This window comes from Dermochelys coriacea, chromosome 5 (assembly GCF_009764565.3).
Source record: "Dermochelys coriacea isolate rDerCor1 chromosome 5, rDerCor1.pri.v4, whole genome shotgun sequence".
Classification (NCBI taxonomy): Eukaryota; Metazoa; Chordata; order Testudines; family Dermochelyidae; genus Dermochelys; species Dermochelys coriacea.
Window position 1 is genome coordinate 43,867,841 of NC_050072.1, and position 21,110 is coordinate 43,888,950.

At 40.0% G+C, this 21,110-nt stretch overlaps 1 protein-coding gene across 12 annotated transcripts in view; it reads left to right on the forward strand.

Moving 5' to 3' along the window:
- MAST4 (microtubule associated serine/threonine kinase family member 4) overlaps nt 1-17,104 on the forward strand; it is a 467,048-nt gene extending 449,944 nt beyond the window's left edge. For all 12 annotated transcript variants that reach the window (XM_038401943.2, XM_043514212.1, XM_038401944.2 and 9 more), the window contains 8 exons: nt 109-236; nt 379-611; nt 1,947-2,147; nt 4,645-4,874; nt 6,482-6,604; nt 8,729-8,865; nt 10,964-11,145; nt 11,981-17,104. In XM_038401943.2, coding sequence (XP_038257871.1) covers nt 109-236; nt 379-611; nt 1,947-2,147; nt 4,645-4,874; nt 6,482-6,604; nt 8,729-8,865; nt 10,964-11,145; nt 11,981-15,846 — 5,100 coding nt within the window. In that variant the 3' untranslated portion in view covers nt 15,847-17,104. The remainder of the gene's footprint in view (nt 1-108; nt 237-378; nt 612-1,946; nt 2,148-4,644; nt 4,875-6,481; nt 6,605-8,728; nt 8,866-10,963; nt 11,146-11,980) is intronic.
- Nucleotides 17,105-21,110: the final 4,006 nt, after the last annotated feature.

Sequence of the window (21,110 nt, forward strand, 5' to 3'; positions counted from 1 at the left end):
GACACTGAATAAGTACTTAGTGCATCCAGAGCCCTGCATTAGATATGTTTTCCTGAAAATCTCTTTGTATCAAATGTGTGTTAATGATACAATTTTTTTCTGTAATAGGTTTTTAGTAGCATAGATCGAATAACTCGAAATCAAAGTGAAGAAAAGGAAGATACAGGAGACAAAACAAAAAATGTGGCATTGCCATCTGTGGAATCTTTAAGCTGGAGTTCAGAATATTCTGAACTGTAAGTAGAAACAACTGTCAAAGTTCAAATTCAAGTTAACAGCCATTAGTGATTGCTTTGTAGGCAGTCAGTTCCACTACGATTGGCCTTCGCTTAAAAAGTATAATTAAACACGATTTGTGTAAATCTGTTTTAAATTCAGGCAACAGCTATCTACATCCAACTCCTCTGATACTGAATGTACCAGGCAGCGGCACAGTTCAGGTTTGCTTCCAAAATTAGCCATATCATCTGAGGGGGATCAAGATGAAACCACCTGCTCAGGAGGATCCCAGGAGGAGCAAGAAAAGGCTGCTTCTTTAAATGAGGAGGCTGCTCAAGATGAGCCTGAGGTCACCACTCCAGCCAGTACCATCAGCAGCTCAACACTATCAGGTAAGGAGCTTAACGGTAGACCCCCTCCCACCTATCTACCTCTTTAATACTATTTTATCTCCCTTCTTCTATTTGTCACCAATATCCGTGAGTGTACTGTACATTCCTGCTGCCAAGACTTCTCCACCTCTCCCTTAGCTCACTGCTTGAGTCTCTCCAATCTGGCGTCCTCCTTCTACATGCAATTAAACTATCCACAACAAATTACTACTGCTACTTAACTGCTGAAAATCAGTTTTTCCTCCATATATTTCTCTTTAGCTGCTTCAGGTCTGTTCTACTCACATTTTCTTACTTTGTATGAACTTTCCTTTACCACCTCCTTTTCCTTGTAATGCAGGTTCAGGAGTTCTAGATCATAGACATTAAAATAAGGTGGTGTGTGTGTGTGTGTGTGTGGTTGGTGGTAATTTACAGACCAATACGAGGCATAATTCAAGTTGTTTGCTTGGGTTTTTTTGTTACTTTAAGATATGCAAATGTCAGTTAAATTAGAGAATATATTTTTATTTGCTCTACAAAGTGCCAGCAGCAGGGATGTTCTTTGATCTGTGAAATTGCTGGGTTCTTATTGCTATCCACTTAAATAAAATGGCTGAGCTTTTCTATGTGCCCATCCTGTAAGGTCACAGAACTCTCCTTCATCCATCACTGAACATTTCAACAGGTCCTTTGCAGGTCGATCAGCTGGTATAAGGTTTTTCTTCATTTTTATTATTTTAAGTGGTGGTCTCCTCCCATGATCAGTAGTGTCTGAGATGGTATCATTTTATCATAAATAACAAAGTACATCATTGTGCTTCTGAATCTTAAATTACCAACTATCATACGCCCCATACTTATGTTTGTGGTACAGGGCACAGAACTCACCCCCCCCACCCCCGCCAAACACTCAAAACTTAGGGAATCCTCCTTGGTACTTTAATGCTTTCACAAGGGGTGTTTTCTTTTATTGTTAGAAGAGTTATTGGGCTGGATGTTGCAGTAAACCCACACTCAAATCTCCCATTGACCTTAGTGGGAGTTCTATATACAGAATAAGTGCACAGTTAAGTCCTAGAAGTTGTGTGTTGCCTGTCTGTGCTACCAACATGCTGAAGATTTTATTTACATTTTCATTATGTCAGTGATGTAAAACCATGTCAGCTACTATTACTTCACCTTACCCTGTTAACCTTTGTAAAATCTGTAATTCTTTACAGTCATTTTTATTTTACCTGTAATATTGTGTGAACTTGTGAACTAAAATACATATTCCCACCTTGCGATTGTATTGTTTTCCTCCACCTGACCCCCAGTTTCTCTCACTGTGTTTATCCCTTCTTCTTTGTACAGTTGGCAGTTTTTCAGAGCACTTAGATCAGATAAATGGAAGAAACGAGAGTGTGGACAGTACAGATAATTCCTCAAAGCCATCTAGTGAAGCTGCTTCTCATATGGCTCGTCAGCGATTAGAAAGCACAGAGAAAAAGAAAATATCTGGAAAAGTCACAAAGTCCCTGTCTGCCAGTGCTCTGTCCCTCATGATTCCAGGAGGTAGAAATAAATCTATTAATATGAAATTGTGAGACTTGTGAATAATCCGTGTGGAACATGATCTAAATACAAGATTTCTTGAGTCCAAAATGGACTTGTCTTTGTTTCCCTTGTTTACCTACAAGCATATGGTTATTCTCACAGGTCACTGTGTGGAGCACTCCATGTTTCAATCTTGTTTGCTTTCCTTCATGCTCCAGGAAGAAAGAAGAACTAATTTCTATTTTATAAACGTATATATTTTGTCTTTATACTAGAGTAAAAGTAAACCCTGATCTGAAGCTCCCCAAACTTGTGGAGAGTGTAGAATCCAGATAAAAATGTCATTGTTAGACCCTCTCTGTATTATAGGCCAAATTCAAGATCGAAGCACCCCTGTACTTTGAGGGAGAGATTTTCATAAGTAGGGCTGGATCTCAGCTTTTCAGCCTGGACACTTGTCCATTTCAGACCCATATATCAAGCACGATATTTGAATATTTGTTAGTCTGGTAACCAACCCACTGTACTTGCTGTGCAAATGAAGAGATGGATTTGACAATAGCTTCAGCAGGGACCCTAGTCATCAAGCTAGTGGAAGTTATGTACATTGTTAAAATGTTATGCTTGGTCTTCTAAGGGGGGGAGGAAAGATGCTGTCGTAGTCAGGCAAGGAGTGTGAATAAAACATTAAACTCCCACCCCTTCCAAGAACCACAGTGGGAAAATGCACATACGCTTGCATACAAATGCTGAGGGGAGACAAAAGCCAATCCACCCACTCCCACTGCAAAGGGTTCCCATGCATCACTCAATTTCTCCTCTCCCTACTTACTAGACAACTAAAGGAACAGTGTAAGCTTTTCCGGCTTCTGCACCACCCACTTGTTGGTCACAAATAGTGTCAAATGAAAGGGAAATGAGAGGAAAAGTCTGAAGAGCATTTGCCTGTTCTTGAATGCCTGCAGGCCAACCCACTGGCAATAGAAAGAATACTTAGCATTTGTAGTGCTATGCAAATACTAACAATAATTAATCCTTACAACATACCTGTGAGGAAAGAGAAAGTATTGTTATTTTACAGATGGAGAAACAGATAGAGATAGTATGATGAACTGTGTCAGGGCTGGGGTTAAAAATCAGGAGTGCCCAATACATAATTCCTTGCTTATTCCTTGTATATGCTGCCTCTCCCAAACAGGATCTTTATATGATGTTATGTGTGTGTTCTTGAGCAATCCTTTACCAATAAGTCTAGAGTTTGTTCTGTGTTTCAGATTTTGTTTTTGAGGAGTGGCTGTAATCTTCACTTTTGGGGCACATTAGATTAGATGTTACAGCAGGCTGAGAGGCAGATAACCGGGTAATTTACACATCCAGTTAGCATTCAATGCTGTGAATTCAGTTGTGCAGTAGTTGTATGTTGAACATCCTGTAACCCCTGTCACAAAAGGGGTTTAATAGTTCAAAGATGGTGCAGGTTGATTTGTTATTAAAAGCATTAAATCAAGCTTTTATTTTATTTTAAATTGGTTATGGCTCTATGAAATCACATTGTAATCAGAGTTTAGGCATAATGTACTTAAAACATTTTGTTAATGTAGCTATATAACAAAATCCTCCTAGTGTGGATGCAGCTTATACTGGCAAAAAAGCGGTTTTTCATGCTTGTACAAGTTCACAAGCAAAATAATCTATGCCGGCAACAGCCCTTTTATCCAGGTATAACTGCATCGACACTAGGGCTTTTGTCAGCATAGAACTGTTATCAAAAAGTTGCGCCCCTAAATATCATTGCTATACTGGCAAACATAAATATGTGGCCTTAATTAAACTAGCAGGACAAAAGTAGTAGTGGTTTGCCGGGACAATGTCAAGTTATTCTTTTAAGTAGGAACTAAAATTAATGGTTTTGATTACAGTATTCATTTCAAAATTTAAATTGGGATTATCAGAAAAGTTACGCAAAATCCAGCTACATGAAAACTGTCTTTTTTGCTAGTGGACAGTTCCATTATTTTGGGGCCTACAAGTCTGTGTGATATATTTAGTAGAAAAGTTTACAACATTCCTTCTGTGTCTGTTTGTTGGGAAATAGATTGGAGACTTGTTTTTCAAAACAGAGTCTTTGATCACCTTTTTTCCATTTAAAGAAAAAACAAACAGTTTACAGCTTGAGAATTAGAGGAGCTGGTGAGTAATAAATCAGTGCATGTGGTGGAACAAAAAAATCTATTCCAAGAGTAGATTGTCATTTCAAGCTTCTGAGGAGGAGTTATAAAAACTAAATAAAATAGAGAGTTTATAAATATTTTGAAAATATCTTTCCAGTGTCATTTTAATGTTGATCATGAAAGTGAAGTTTTGTGTTCTTAACAATTCAAGCATCATTAAATGAGTTGCTTTTTATACTATAAATCTTTATCCAGTTTACTAAGGTTAAAATTGTCATTGTTTTGATCTGTGTACGTTTCTGTAGAATTGGAATGTGCTCTAACAGGAAGTTCATCTGTTCCAGATGTGTTTGGTGTTTCTCCTTTGGGAAGTCCTATGTCCCCACATTCCCTTTCTTCAGATCTTTCATCCTCCAGAGATTCCTCGCCTAGCCGTGATTCCTCAATTGCTGCTTTAACCCCGTATCAACCTATATTAATTCACAGTTCAGGAAAAAAGTATGGCTTCACCATCCGAGCAATCAGGGTCTATGTGGGCGACAGTGATATCTACACAGTGCACCATATTGTTTGGGTAAGAATAAAATTTTCCTCAACATTTCTCTCAACAGAAGTTTGAACCTGATATATTTGCAGTTAAGAGCCTTTTCAGACTGCATCAGATTATATCTCACAGACAGGGTATCCACTTGTATGCAGTCATTATTTAAAGGGTGGCAATCTGGCAAATTATTTTTTTAGGGTGACATTTGTCCTTGTGCAAAGGGCCACCATTTAATTAGAATGTTTGAATATTCAAATGATTTTCAAACTATATATTTAGTTATAAATTTTGCAGTTTATGCTGTGTTGGTTAATTTCATAAGCCACACGATATTGATTTTGTTCTCTGGCTGGATGAGTTCTATACTGAATCAACATAGTGTGAATTGCTAAATGAGTTATGTTTATGACAATTCAGTATACAATTCAAAATTCATGCTGTGTTGGCAATTTATTTGTGTATGTTAGTTGCTTAAGATGTATTAGTTACTTAAGTTAATTACATATGTAATTAATTTATATAACTAGTTGAAATAAGTGTCAAAGCACAAATTGTATAGTTGATTATAATAGTCATAATTAGAATAATTTAAAGAAGAATATTTACTGTAGAAGTCTGCAAATAATTTTGAGGAATGAATTAATCTGTGGATTTTATTACCTGTTCATGGGACATCTTATACGAGGAAAAAAGATTAAACTGATTTAATAAATAATTATTCTTGGGTTACATATTCTCTTCTGGTCACTACTGAACTAGACCAAAGGAGGGGATATTGGTTACTCTTTATTCATTGCCATTCATTCATTTTCTTGAAAATTGATTTATTTTTACTGTAAAAAAATAAATGAACTAAAAAAAATTTTTTTAATGAAATTTTGCCGGCAGTTTTTAATTTGGATGACACTTGTAGTCTGATTTTTTTTATTTATTTTATTTATTTTTTCAAATAAATTTAAAATAGCTTTATTTTAAATTACATTACTTCAATATTTAACTTTTGAAAATATCCAGAGTACTGATGCAGCAGCATCCTCTTCTCAGAATTTCTATATCTGACCATTTGTATTCAGTGCTTTGATGTTGCATTGTCCATACCAAAATCCCAGATATGAACCTTCCTGAACTTTTTTTTTTTTTTTTTTTTTTTTTGAGTGGAGGAAGGAGGCATGTACAGAAACTAGAGTCTGGATCTAAATATGCAAATAATTACTATCTTTATTATGGTTTCAACCAGATATCTTAGATTTGCGCATCTGTAAACTTTGGGAGATTCAAAATCTGGTTTCACATCTGCACTCTCAGCTTTAATGAGCATATCACTCACTTTTTTATCTCATGCCAGGAATAATGGGCCTGATCAAAAGCCCATTGAAGTTAGTGGAAAGATTTCAGTGGGTTTTGCACCAACGTGACTTGGACACAAATGAATTCTTAAAGATGGAATGGACTGTCTGAATTCCTTTTTTTGATATCACATTAAGTCATAAGGCCATTTCAGTGTAGTTTACTGTTTGAAAGTCAAAAGTTTGTTTGCAGATAATTAGTTCATTAAAACAGAGCACTGTTCAGAAGAATGAGGATTACCACGAGCCTGCTTTGTTCAAAGAACTCTTCTCTTTTTCCCTAACCTCCAGAATGTCGAAGAAGGAAGCCCAGCTTATCAAGCAGGCCTAAAGGCTGGGGATCTGATCACACATATCAATGGAGAGCCAGTTCATGGTCTTGTTCACACTGAAGTCATAGAGCTGTTGTTAAAGGTACGGTATTACTTTTTTAGACCAGCATTGTATCTTAGTTCATATTTTACACTCTACCTGTCTGGTTTACGTATCCCTTTCCCTCAAAGTTTAGTTATTATCAGAAAATTTATTTAATACTTGAACAGATCCTAAATTGATAGCTGGACAGATCTGGAAAGAAGCCACTGAATCCATAAGCACAACCAAGCCTTTCATTTCTGGGCTAGTGCTTGACACTGCTATTGATGTAGCAGGTAGCTAGGAGTATGTTCAGGATACTGACATGTCCACATTAAGCATCCCATTCTCCTTCCAAAAGTGAAGATAACGTTTAATGGAGAAATAGGAAAGCATAGTTCCTTTAATGTCATTAATTACGCTTTATGCCCATTTTAAAATGGAATCGGTAGAGAAAATTCCAAAAGAAAAGAATTAAATAAAAAACATCTCTTGTTCTTTAAGGTAAAGAAAAAAAAGTGGGGGCCATTAAGTCTCAAATTCCAGAGATCTCAAAAGTAGCAAGGCAACTGAGCTTCTAAGGCCCTGATCCTGCAGATGGATCCATCTGGACAGACACTAGAACATTTACATGGCTCCATTGGGGTTCTGCAAGGGCAGACCAGGACTTGCCTATTAGATCATTTTATATTTGTTTTTCCTTAGAGGCTTTACAGAGTTTTTCAGAGTTCAATATTCTCTTACACATTGCTTCACTGTAGCTCATTATATTGCAGCTCTTCTATAATATTTGCAGCACAGACTAAAAGTAGGTCAGCATTATTTTAGACAGCAGTACAATTGTTTCCTACGTTATTAACAATTTCACGCTGGTGTATGAACGACTTCATCCATCGAAATGAATAGTCAGTCATAAAAGTGGATTAGGAAGCCACACATTTGTAACAGAATATAGAGATAATAAAAAAGGTAAAAAATATATATTTTACTCAGAAATTAATTTTTTCTCCTCTCTGAAACCAGAGGAGCTCTGAAATTAATAAATTATGTGAGAAAGATATGTTATAGAACACCCAGTGGCTAAATAATTTTAGGCAGCCAGTTGCCTATTGTAGGTTTCTCACTGTTCTTTGGATGCATGTTCCTTGTTTAAAGAATTAATGTAAATTTGAGGTTTTATTAGCCAAAGTAGTATTTTTTAAAGCTCATAAGAAATTACAGAAAGGAAAGAAAAAATGATTAGCTGATGGTATTTACAATATTCATAAGAGTAAATTCAGCATGCCATGATGCAGTTCATCCAAAAACCAGACCTGGAATTAATTGATTTGATTTATCATCACAGTCTTGTTACAAAGGAAAACTTTATCCTGATGCTATACTATTCTTGGCGAGTGGTTTTGTTATTAACATAGAACTATAGGTATTTATTTATTTTTCAGTCAGGCTTATATGCGAATGGAATTATGGGACAGCCCATGGCAGTTCAATTAAACAATTCTGAGAAGCTTTTAGCGTAAAATAACTAAGTCATCACTTGTGTAAACAACAAACGTGTATAAATGTCTTTGCTGCTACTTGTTTGAGGCTGGCATTGAGGTGGGCTCTCCAGCTCAGCTTCACAGTTGCAAAAACTGGTTTCTTGAGAGAGAGAGTTCACTGAAGTAGTTCACTCAAAATATGATGTCTATAATTCTTGTAGTGGGAAAATGAGTGTGGGAGGGGAGTCTACAAAATTTTAATTAAATTCTTTCACAATTTGCGATTTTGGCCAACCCATGGTCTCCTTTTAACTAATTAAAATAATTAAAAATCTATACTAAGCCTGAAAATTATGCATCTGGGCATGAAGGAAATTTTTAAACTTTGAGTCCCTTACAATGTGACCACTTTCACAAAAGCTTGACTGAGAATTGTCTGTGCTCATGTTTAATATCAGGCACCTGATTTGAATGTGTAAGTGATGAATACGGTAACCTGCCAATTTGTGTGTATTTTGGTTCCTTGTGACTAGTCCCTACAACATGATTGATTCATAAGTATATAGAGTGCTTGCATATGTTGTCAGCTCTTACTCCCAAGTTGGAGCTGTGTTTTGCTGCATTTGCAGTGTAATGGAACTTCCAATTTACAGGAAAGTGATTCTGTATTACTCACTCCAAAACATTCTAATCATTTTGGCAGAGTGGAAACAAAGTGTCAATTACTACAACCCCCTTCGAGAACACTTCAATCAAAACAGGCCCGGCCAGGAGGAATAGCTACAGGAGCCGAATGGTTAGACGCAGTAAAAAAACCAAAAAGAAAGAGAGCCTAGAAAGGTGAGTGGTGGTTTTGTTTTATGACAAATATATTGCTTTTGTATGTGTGTGTAGGCATGTGATAATGTATGTATAATCAGATCTAAAAAACATCCTGTTACACCATTGCTTTCTCTTCTACCTCCCACACTCATCTTTTTACCTTCATCCATGGTATCCCATGCTCATGAAACATCCTCCCCATCCTGTTGTGCCAGGATGCCCCCCACTTTATCCTTATTTAAATCCCTCCTGAAGATGCAATGCACTGTTGCTGCAAGGCACAGAAACAGAAATAGAAATGAGAGAGTGAATAACAGTAGTTGCCCCCTCTTTTGGGTCTTCCAGTGCATCTTTGTTTTAAATAACCTTTTGAGTCTAGAGTTGTCTTGTGTATCTTTTACAGCTCCAAACATATTGCTGGCTGTGAAGGGACATGCCCTCATATTGGCAGAGAGGAGACTAGCAAACTCCTCTGGGCCTGTTCAGTACCAATGAGATGCTCCTGCAAGACCTCTTCGACCTGGGGCAGGAGTGGGTGGGTGGTGTAGAGCTTCAAAGGAAATATCTGCCACAGGAAGGGGCGGTCAACAGGAAGAGGGTTTCTCTGCCTCAGATAACAGAGACAGGCTTGCCGAGAGGTAGGCTGCAAAAGCCTCACCTCTCCAGCCCCAGAACAATGTGTCCATGAGAAGATGCTGGAAGGAGACCCCATTTTGAGTAAGCCCAAAGAGCTGATTCAGGAAGACTGCCCGAATTCCCTTTATATTCCCATGGACTCCCCTCTCCCATAAGGGAGGAAAGAGGGGAGAGGACTTTTCTTTTGTTTGTTTGCTCCAAGAACCCCCTTGGGCATCTGCCAGGGTGGGGTAGAAGGGAGAGGAAGACAGTATGAGGACTTGAAGAGGGGGCTGGGACTCCTGCCCCACACAAATGGTGGAGAATGTAGTCATAACCACACCTAATACAAGGGGTTTTAAAAAAGCCTTAGAGGAGTTAGCGCTCGGCTGCTCCATGCAAGATGGAACTGGAGCGGTGGTATAAGTGGTTAGAGATGTGGCAGCAGCAAGCTGCCCAGCAACAGCAATTCCAGCAGCCGTTGATGCAGCAGTGAGACACCCAGCAGAAAATTCAGACCATACAACAGCAGCAGCTGCTGAGAAAACTGTTGACCCAGCAACAGTAGTATCCAAAGAGATGATGCAGCAGATGGTGCCATCTCGGTGCCCCAAGGGAGTCCCAGCAGGCCATGCAAGGGTGTTCCCATGCCAGTACCAGTGAAGCTAACTAAGATGGAGCCAGACGACGACCCTTCCTAGTTACATTCCAGAGGGTGGTGCTAGCAGCCCAGTGGTCCCCCAGAACAATGGGCTCTGATCCTGTCCCCATACTTGATGGGTCTGGCCCAGGCAGCCTTTTGTAATCTGGATTTATAGAGGGCAATAGACTACAAACAAGTCAAGGCCACCATTTTGGACTACTTAGATATTTCCAAGGACACCCACCATCAATGGTTTAAAACAGAGAGCTACCCCATGGGGGTGAGACCTCAGACAGTGGCACAATGGTTGAGAGAACACTATTGAAAGTGGCTTCATCCTGCCTGAGTTCCAGGTCACCCTTACCTCCCTGTATTTTCCCACGGACTCCCCTCTCACATAAGGGAGGAAAGAGGGGAGAGGACTTTTGTTTGCTACAAGAACCCCCTTGGGCGTCAGCCAGGGTTGGGGAGACAGGGTGAGGGGCTGGAGGGCACCCTACCCTTCTCACCCCGCCCCCCCTTATTGGCACTAAACAATTCCATAAATTTTAGTATGGTCTTAAACTAAGGAAACAAAGGAATAATGTACCAGATTTTACACTCATTTCTATGTAACTCAAACTTTCTCTGGAACTGTAGTGAGTAATTTTTAGAGATGATAGATAGTGGTCACGTTTTCTATCCCATCTGTCTGCAACTCATCCTGTTTTCTAAAGCCTTAGCAGTTCTACTCTTTTGTACAAGTCACTTTTGGGGAAGTAACGTGGATGTTATTAAAAGCCAACATTAGGAACTCCTAATGGGATGATGATTTGTGCAGCGTCTCTCCTGATGAATTCTGTTCCATTCTCATGCTAGGAGGAGGTCTCTCTTCAAAAAGCTAGCCAAGCAGCCCTCTCCCCTTCTTCACACGAGCCGAAGTTTCTCCTGCCTGAACCGATCCCTTTCATCAGGAGAGAGCTTGCCTGGCTCCCCAACTCACAGCTTGTCTCCCAGGTCTCCTACCCCAAGCTACCGCTCCACTCCTGATTTCCCATCCGGTGAGTTGTTAGGGAGAAAATTAAGGGAGATGGAAATATGTGGCATCTTCATGACGCTAAGTCTGTACAGAATTCCAATGAGAATAGTCAGCTATATGAAATCCAAGACCCTTTGAATAGTTTGATTTCATTTGGATTAAGAAAAATCATGAAACTAAATCAAAGATTTTAGTATGGCACAGAAACACTTAAAAGGAAACTGTGTGCTATGTTTGTGTACAAAATTTTATTATTCGGTTTTTTAAAATCTAAAATTAATAGAAAATAAAACGTAATGAATGCATACATCATGTATAGAAATTACCTCTGGAAAAATTAAAACTAGTTGAGACAATATTACTAATAAAGGAATGAAAATTACATTGGAAAAAGCATGGCTAGATCATGAGACCAGTGTGGGGGGTATAATAAATGTGGATTACCATTGGAAAGATGGATGGGCATAGAGATACAGTAGACTTTAAACGTCACATCATTCTGATTTCTAGATTTTCACCTGCCCCAGCCCCATTTTAGTTCTCTCATGATTTTAGCAACTGTAAAAATGAATGTTGTTGTTGCTTACTATCCATTGCTGAAGGTGTAAACCATCTGAAAGCTTGGAACTTTTCTTTGAAATGGCAGAAAATAATTGCTAATTTAAATGTAAGGAAAAAAACATGCTTATAAGAGTAATGTTATTTTACAGTCCAGTAACTTACAGCCTACCAAACCATGGAATGCTTTGGCAGGTAGAACAAATGCTTATCAGTACATTTTTTGTGTGCTGTGTCCGTGTTAGTTGTTAGAGACTAGAACTGAAGAACTTTCCTAGTTTTATATTTTTCTTTTTTAGGTACCAATTCCTCCCAGAGCAGCTCGCCTAGCTCAAGTGCACCCAATTCTCCAGCTGGCTCAGGTCACATAAGACCCAGCACTCTTCATGGGTTGGGTCCAAAGCTTGGTGGACAAAGATACCGGTCAGGAAGACGCAAGTCAGCTGGCAGCATTCCTCTCTCCCCTTTGGCACGAACACCTTCTCCAACACCCCAGCCACCATCCCCTCAACGGTCTCCATCACCTTTACTGGGGCATTCAATTGGAAATTCAAAAATAGCTCAGGCATTCCCTAGCAAGATGCACTCCCCTCCAACTATTGTAAGACATATAGTGAGGCCAAAGAGTGCCGAGCCACCCAGGTCTCCACTGCTAAAGAGAGTCCAGTCTGAAGAGAAACTTGCACCTTCTTATGGTTGTGACAAGAAACACTTATGTTCACGCAAACACAGCCTGGAAGTGACTCAAGAAGAGGTGAATAGGGAATTGTCCCAAAGAGAAATAACTCTTCAGAGCCTGGAAGAGAACGTGTGTGATGTGCCATCACTCACCCGAGTCAGGCCTGCAGAGCAAGGCTGCCTAAAACGCCCTGTCTGCAGAAAGTTGGGTAGGCAAGAGTCCGTTGATGAGCTGGATCGAGAGAAATTAAAGGTCAAGATAGTTATGAAAAAGCAAGATCTTGCTGAGAAACAAGATTGTCTGCAGAAAGCAAGCACTATACATGAGCCTAGTGGTGAATCAGAAAATCCTGCTACCTTAAGACTGGAAGAAAGAGACAAAAAAACATTTCAGAAGGCTTTGGAAAGATCAAATCACTTTGAAACTAAAATTACTGCTCTGGAGGCTCCATCAGTAGGTGGCATACTCAAAGACACTCTTCACAAGAATGCAAACATGAGACCAAATGACTCTATTCCTTTAGATACACAAATGCCATGTCATGGGCCTCCTCTTCATGAACTCAGTCCTCTCTCTTATGACTTCAAAAGAATTTCCCCTCCATGTACATTGCAAGATGTGCTACCTCACTCATCTGATAGGCTGCTAAATGGAAAGGGAGAAAACGCAGATAAAAATGCACCAACAAAAGAATTTGTCAAATTTGAAAGAATAGATGGTAAGCTTGCAAATATCGATTATCTCAGAAAGAAAATGTCCTTTGAAGAAAAAGATGACAGTCTCTGTCCAGTGTTAAAGCCCAAACTGACATCAAACGTTCATGAATGCCTTCAACTTAACACTGTCAGGCCCATCAATATACAACAGGATTCTGCTACAGTTGCTGATAGCAGAACATTTATCAGTAGTGCACATGCTGCTCAGGTTAGCTCAGTTTCTTTTGTTCCTCTCAAAGCCTTGAATGGCCGAGTGGAAAGTGGGGTGGAAAAATCAGCCCTGATTTCTACTGAGTCTCCCGTCAGAAAAAGTCCATCGGAATATAAACTAGAAGGGAGATCAGTTTCTTGTTTGAAACCAATTGAAGGCACTTTAGACATTGCCTTACTGTCTGGGCCACAAGCTTCAAAGACGGAACTGCCTTCATGCCTGCTACCAGAAAGTCAAAACACCAGCAATGATGTGGGCTCCTCCATGCCTCTGGCATCTCAATGTAATGGTGTAAAGGAGGAGACATCCTGTCAGAAAGAGGCGGTGTCATCCCATTCAAAGTCTAATAAATCTAATCTACTAGAGCCCCAATTTTCACAGTCAAGCAACAGTTTTCAAAATGTATCAGCAATCGCTGTGACCGCTGAACTAGAAACAGTAAAAAAGATTTCCACCCCAGGTGCTACATGCAACATTTCTGTCAGGGAAGTTGATCAAAAGAGAGAGGCTTCCTATTCAAAACAGAAGGACCATGCGTCTGAGGCAAAATTACACACTGCCCTGGCATCTGCCACACCTTCCACAGCCCAAGGCACACCTGAAAAAACTGCAGGAAAAGAGAGGCAAACCCAAAAGGAGTTGCCTGTGAAGTACCCAGAGGCACAAAGAAATTACGAATCTTTCCCTGCAAAGGCCGAGGGAATCAGAGATTCATCTGTGAAGAAATCTACCGCAGATGCTTTTAAAACAAGCAACTCCAAAACCATTCAGAGAAACTTTGCTGACTTTGCCATTCCCCTTCAAACACATGGAACAGTGAGAGTGCAGGCAGCTGGCTCTAAGGTGGAGTCTAAAGATGGCAAAGATCTACCAAAACAATTTGCCAAAGAGGACATTACCCCTGCTGGTACTTCTGTAGAGAGGGACATGAACAAGCAGAAAGTGATGGACTCAAAGAGTGAAATGTCTTTGCCCAAAAGGCCTGTACAACAATCAGTAGAGTCTAATACTAAAAGTGAGAAATCACTGGTGTGTTCCTGTATGCAGAAGGACAATTCCAAAGATTTGAGAAAGAAAGATCAGAAACAGTCCAGCAATATACAGCTTCAATCTACGGAGAGAGAGCTACCCACCCTGATTAGTAGGCAGCAATTTAGCTCTTCAGGTTCCCCTTCTGTAAGAGAACTTGTAAACAGAAACTGTATAATAGATGCTCATATGCATTTAGGTGTTCAAGAGCAAGTCAAAGCTAGTTCAGCCTACATGGAAAGCAGTAATAATAAATCCAGGCAAATAACTGAAACTTGTTCCTCCAAATCTAAGCACTGTGACAAATTCACATTTGCACAAAAACAGTACACTGCAAACATAAAAGAAAAAGAAACAGTTATTCAGCCCTCTGCTGGCTCTCGGAAAGATGGGAAACATGCCAATAAAAATGTGCAGGATTCTCTTGCTTTTGTTCCACTTTCTCAGAGAAAACTAAACAATGAGCACGTTCAGGTAGAAAAGCCTCTGGGTCTGGAATGCAGGTCAGCACCTTCAATCCAAATCAATAGCAGCACTCCTGAAACCAAACCTAAATCCTCTTGTAACGGCCATGCACCAACAGGCCCAGAAAACTCCAAGCATTTTCTAAGTCAGGAAACAGCAAGCTTCAGTGAGACTGCTGATCAAAAGCAACTCTACGTAAGTGAAAAGCAAAACATGCCTCCAAAGTTTTCCACTGTGAAAGACTGTCTCTTATTGAACAAACTGGCAGACAAGGGCCCCAGTAATCAGGCCATCACTGCAGACAAAAGACCTGAAGGACAAAAATGCACCGAAGCACTTTATATTCACAATGACAATGGGAAATTGGAGCCCAGACTTTTCCTTAATTGTGACAGGGGGAAAGTAGCAGAAAAGGCAGCCATAGTTAGCAAAGGCTCTCCAGATTCAAAAGGGAAGGGACAAGTTAATCAAAAACAGTTAACAGATGTGAACAAGCAGATTACAGGAAAGCTTTTATCAGCTTCCACTGTGCAGAGTTCATGTCATTCAGCTGTAACTCCATCAAAGCAGCTGATTTGTCCACCCAACTTTCCTGAATGTAGGCAAGAAGCATCTCGTTTGTCTTCAGCAAACAATGATGTGCCTTCAACCAAGGTTAAAACAGGCTCACCAGAGCTTCCTGTCACCAGCTGCAAGGAACTGGAAAAGCAAGCCACCTCTTCTACAGGGGATGGTAAAAGAGAAATCATGAAGAGCATTTCACTGTTGACCTTGCATAGCTCTGCTGTCCCAGTAGAAGCCTTTCATCACGCTTCAAACCTTGGGAGTAAACCTGGAAATCAAGAAAAGCCTCTTTCTGCAATCAACACTGTGGATGTAAAGGGAAAAGACCCCATTCAACCTCAGCCTCCTGCTGCAAAAAAACAGAATGTAAGTAAAGATTTACCCTGGTCAGTAACCACCCCTGACGGTCCTAATGCACTTTCATCTGATAAAGACTCAGTGCGACAGAGACGAGGAAAGGATGCTTCACGGAGCAGTCCTCACAAAAAGTCCTCTCAATAGCAGTAACTTGGCGGATATGACTTAGACTTTAACTGAAAATTGTTTGTGTCTTGACTACCTTCTGAAACCAGCACTGTGTGGTATCTTTACACAGCAAAGCTTTCATGCCACTCCAGGAGGGGGCAGCATGTACAAAGAGAGGACCTTTTTCAAAATGCCTTCCCAAATGTAACCGGTAAAACTGTTACCATAGAGTATTTGTATAAAAGTACATTTACAGTTGAGAGTTGTTGAGAAAAAGATTTTCTCTGTAAATATCTCATGACGTGTTTGGTTTTGAATGTAGCATATATACGTTGCTGCTGATTGCATTGTTTACTATTACCTTTTCTTTAGAGATAGTTGCTTTGCCACTTATATGCCATACTCAAATATGAAGCAGAATTACTGAAACTCAGACCTCAGATAAACACATACAAATATGGTCTGATTTAAAGGGAAAGAAAATAAGCCACATTTTTACTTGTTAAAAATTCTATATAGTGTTAAAAACAATAGAAAAAATATGGTGGCTTATTGTGAGTTTTTATGTATATTTTAAATAACCATAGATTTTGATAGTACTGTATCTGGCTAACTGCTTCACCAGATCGAATGTAAGACCTAACCGAATCTCCCCAATGCACAGTCCGCCCCTCATTTAGAATAGGCATGGTTACAGTGAAGGGCAAAGCCTCCGTTAACACTACACCCAGTTGAGTAGCATTATCTGGTGAAACAGATGTTCTCATCTTATCTTTAGGGAGGCTACCTGGGACCTTTGCTTCAGACAAGGCTGAAACTGCAAGCACGTGTGCTTAGTTTCTGCTGCAATCCTGTCTTGGTTCCCTTTTAGCTCTTTTAAATTCAGGCCTTTATAGAGGTGAGGCACAAGTAGAAGCAAATGACTTGCAGTACTATTCCCATTCCTGTTTTTTAATGAATTTAAAGAATATCAGTTATCATTGTATGTAGGTTTGAGTAACTAGCTTCGTGCAGTTTAGCTTTTTTCTCTTTTATATGACAAGTCTGGTAAAAAGGAAAAAAGTGATTTCAGTATCATATCTTCACAAAAGATCAGGACATCTGATACATTTTAATACATAGCTGCTGCCTTATGTTGTAGAGTAAACTTGCTGTTTTTAGCAAGTAATCCCTGGGTTTCACATTCATTTCTAAATGCATTGAGTAGCTCCGGGCATTTCATAACATGATCTCTTTATTTGTATGCAAAAAAAAAAAAAAAAAGTAAATACTGTAATTTAAAAAAGCAGCATTTTTGTAACTAAGGGACCTGTTGGAGCTATTTGGTGCTAGAATGTGACTGTCCTTATTACTTTTGCTAAGCCTTATTTAAATTTTGTATACTGTGGAACATGTTGAATTTGTCTGATCGTTTTAGTGCGGAGGTATTTGGTTTGTTTTGAAGGACAAAAGGTAAAGTTTGAAATATGTACAGGAGCACTACAGAAATATCCACACAGATGAGTATTTTTAAATTATTGGTATCAATAAGATGGTATTTTTGCTTATTTGTGTTAAATATCCATACAAGAGCCAATCTAGTATCAGTTTCCTCTGGAATTTCTTTCTCTTTCTAGAGCTATACAGTTTTTCCTCAAAGCACAGTGTAATTTAGGCTTGGAGATTTGTAAGGCACTTATTAGTGTGCTAACTCCCCCCTCGCCCCCAACTGGTTAGTTGGGTTTAGATTCATTCCAATTAAAGATAAAATTGCCAGCAAGTCCTCCTAATTTTTCACACTGCGCTATTGCATTCTTTTCTTTTTCTATGCGCTCACACAATACAATTTGAGAAAATAGTTTTGAAAAGTTTTGGAGAGAAAATGGTCTCAGCATTTACAGTATATATCTGCGCTTTGGCAGTTGTTTATAACCAAACACTAATGTACTTAGGTATCATGACATTTCTGGCTGGGAGGTATTTCCTAGTTTACAGTCTTTTGCATTTTTAAACTGTCCTCTTGTTTCCTTTAAAACACACCTAGCTATTTGTTTACAAATGTATCTTTTGTGTATATTTTGTATAGTGTATTATCACTTCTGCCAAATAAGCGTTGTTGGTTTTTTGTTTTGTTTGTTTGGGGGTTTGTTGTTGTTTGTTTTGTTGTTGTTGTTGCATTTTGGAAGCATAACAGTGATTAAGCTCGTGTTCATGTAGTACCTGTTGTTGGTATTTACCTTACCAGTTAGCTGTTAGAGATCTTTTCACCTGTGTACTAGATGGTCTATCTTTGTATGATTGTTGATTATGACGTGCTCCTTTGTATACTTCCTGCTGTAGATTTATCATCTTACAAAACCATTTTGTTAGGGTCTGTGCAATAAAGTGTTTGCAGTCTTATTTTCTTTAAGAAACTCCCTATGGATGTCATAACTGTTGTATATTGAACAAAAATATTTATACTTATGCAATTGCATAAAACTGAAATAAAAATTAAGCATGAAAAGATAGTCATTAGGTTTCTTTAATCCCTTTTTCGCCCATTATTCAATGCAGTTCTGTACTACGCTGCATTTACATGTGATTCAGTGGCCCATGATCTAATTTATTAAGTTCTGGTATGATCTACATGTGTTTTTGTTTGTTTTTTTTTTTATCACCAAGCCAGTTTTGGAACAGGCTAACCAAGTATTTTGCATGGGGCAGCATGCTCTAGCGCAGGGGTTCTCAAACTGTGGGTCGGGATCCTTCAAGGGGTCATGAGGTTATTATGTGGGGGGTCATAAGCTGTCAGCCTCCACCCCAAACCCGCTTTGCCTCCAGCATTTATGATGGTGTTAAATATGTAAAAAAGTATTGTTAATTTATGGGGGAGGGGTCGCACTCAGAGACTTGCTATGTGAAAAGGTTTCAGAGTAGCAGCCGTGTTAGTCTGTATTCGCAAAAAGAAAAGGAGTACTTGTGGCACCTTAGAGACTAACAAATTTATTAGAGCATAAGCTTTCGTGAGCTACAGCTCACTTCATCGGATGCTGTTTTCCACCAAATGCATCCGATGAAGTGAGCTGTAGCTCACGAAAGCTTATGCTCTAATAAATTTGTTAGTCTCTAAGGTGCCACAAGTACTCCTTTTCTTTATGTGAAAAGGGTCACCAGTACAAAAGTTTGAGAATCACTGCTCTAGTGGTTAGAGAAGGGGATTAGGATTCAGTTTCTCTGGGTGCTCTCCCTAACTCTGCCGCTGACATGCCGTGTGAGCTGGGGCTGGTTAGGTAACCACAGATGAGAAAACTGAGGCAGAGTGAAGTGTGAAACTCTCATGAATTAATTGCAAGAGACGTGATTTCTAAGTAAAATTAGTCTGATTCGTGATCTTATGATAAATCTCTCAAATGTCAGGATTTCTTTCCCTCCCGCTCTCAGCCAGCCCCAGGTCTGACAGTGGGAGTCCCTCCTCTTGGGACATATGACTGAATTACTGTACTGGATCTGGACCCAAGATCTACATAGTCCAGTGTCCTGTCTTTTGACAGTGGCCAGGAACAGATGCTTCAGTTGAAGGTGTAAGAACCCTCCAATGCATACATGTGGTATATGTTCTCATCCTGACCTCTGACAGAGAATGGAGAAAGCCCTGAAGCACAAGTTTCAATATCCCTTCCAAAATGTTATTGTCTTTAATTACAATAACTCTGGATATACCTGATGTCTGTGTAAATATGCAATCCCTCTTTGGATCTTAGGTTCTTGGCCTCAACAATTTCCTGTGGCAGCGTGTGCCACGGCTGAATCATAAGCTGTGTGCAAAAGTATTCTCTTGTGTTGTTTATAGAACTTCCCATCTTTTAATTTCATTGAATGTCCCCTGATTCTTTTATTATGAGAGTGCGAACAGAAGTAAAAAAGAAAAGGAGTACTTGTGGCACCTTAGAGACTAACAATTTATTTGAGCATAAGCTTTCGTGAGCTACAGCTCGCATCATCGGATGCATCCGATGAAGTGAGCTGTAGCTCACGAAAGCTTATGCTCAAATAAATTTGTTAGTCTCTAAGGTGCCACAAGTACTCCTTTTCTTTTTTGCAAATACAGACTAACATGGCTGCTACTCTGAGAACAAAAGTAGAGAGACTGAGGGGGCTGTGAGCCATGCGGGAGCATTCTTAGCATTCCTGGCCCCTTAAGGCGAGAGAGGGAGAGAGAAGGGTACTGTTTGTAGGAGAAGTGGAAAGCGGGTGGGGCTCCTGCTGGGCTGAGTCCTTAGCCTGGGAGTGATTGAGTCCTGTCCAGCCCCTCAGTAAAGGGCATTACGGACCAAGGATACACTGATCTTTATTGCTCCAAGGAGGGTGGTTCATTGAGACAGTGATAGTCTCCAGATTTGGACACTAGCAGTGGGATGACTTGAGCACAGCTGATCATCAGTTGTCAGGAAATGCCTGACCCTCATTATTGCTGCTATTAACAAGTCAAAACTGCATTGTTTCCTCAGTTATTTCCCCCCTACAAAACCAGGTGTCAGTGTCATTACAGCAATACAATTATTGGTTAAACGAGGACTGTACAAAATACATAGGAAGGCAGTCGCTGATCTACAGCTCTTTGACAAATCTGCCAAGTGTCCAGCATCTTGCTTGACACACGTGTAGGCCACCCCTTGGTTGACCAGATAGCAAGTCTGAAAAATCGGGATGGTGGTGTAATAGTCTTATAAAGACAAAGCCCCTAATATTGGAATGGTCACCCATGACCTAGACTAAATGCCATGCTGGACTCTGGGCAAGCAGAAGGGTAGAAGCTGCCGGTCAGACCTGTCGCCACTATGGGTGGTGATTGCACCTGCCAAGCAGGCTGCTCTCTGCCTCTCTCAGTATTGTCTACAGCGCTCCTAGCCAGCAGAAAGGAGGAGGGGTCCGTAGAATGTCAGATGAGAAGCTGGAGGGAGGAGAGCGGGAATCATAGGTTACTACTCACAAAAGAAATCATGAGAGTTGGCAACACAAATGAACTGACCTGAGCTATAGGTTCTCCTTCCTCTCTGTGACAGGTTCCCCCCAGGGCACCACCTGGAAGTGGGGTATTACTGAGCCCCCTGACCCACCAGCCTGGGCTCCCTTCTACACTGTATTGCTCTGACAAGCTTACAAGACCTCCAGGCTTCAGCCTGCACTTTCACAAGCATACATGCAGGTAGGAACATACCCAGCTGCAGTACACACAGGCAGGCTCTTTAACCAGCCCCTGCATGGGAAGGCTTCGGCTAGGGCACCTCCCAATTCCTAAGGCAAACACCCCCTCTGCAGTGTAAACCCAAAATTATACC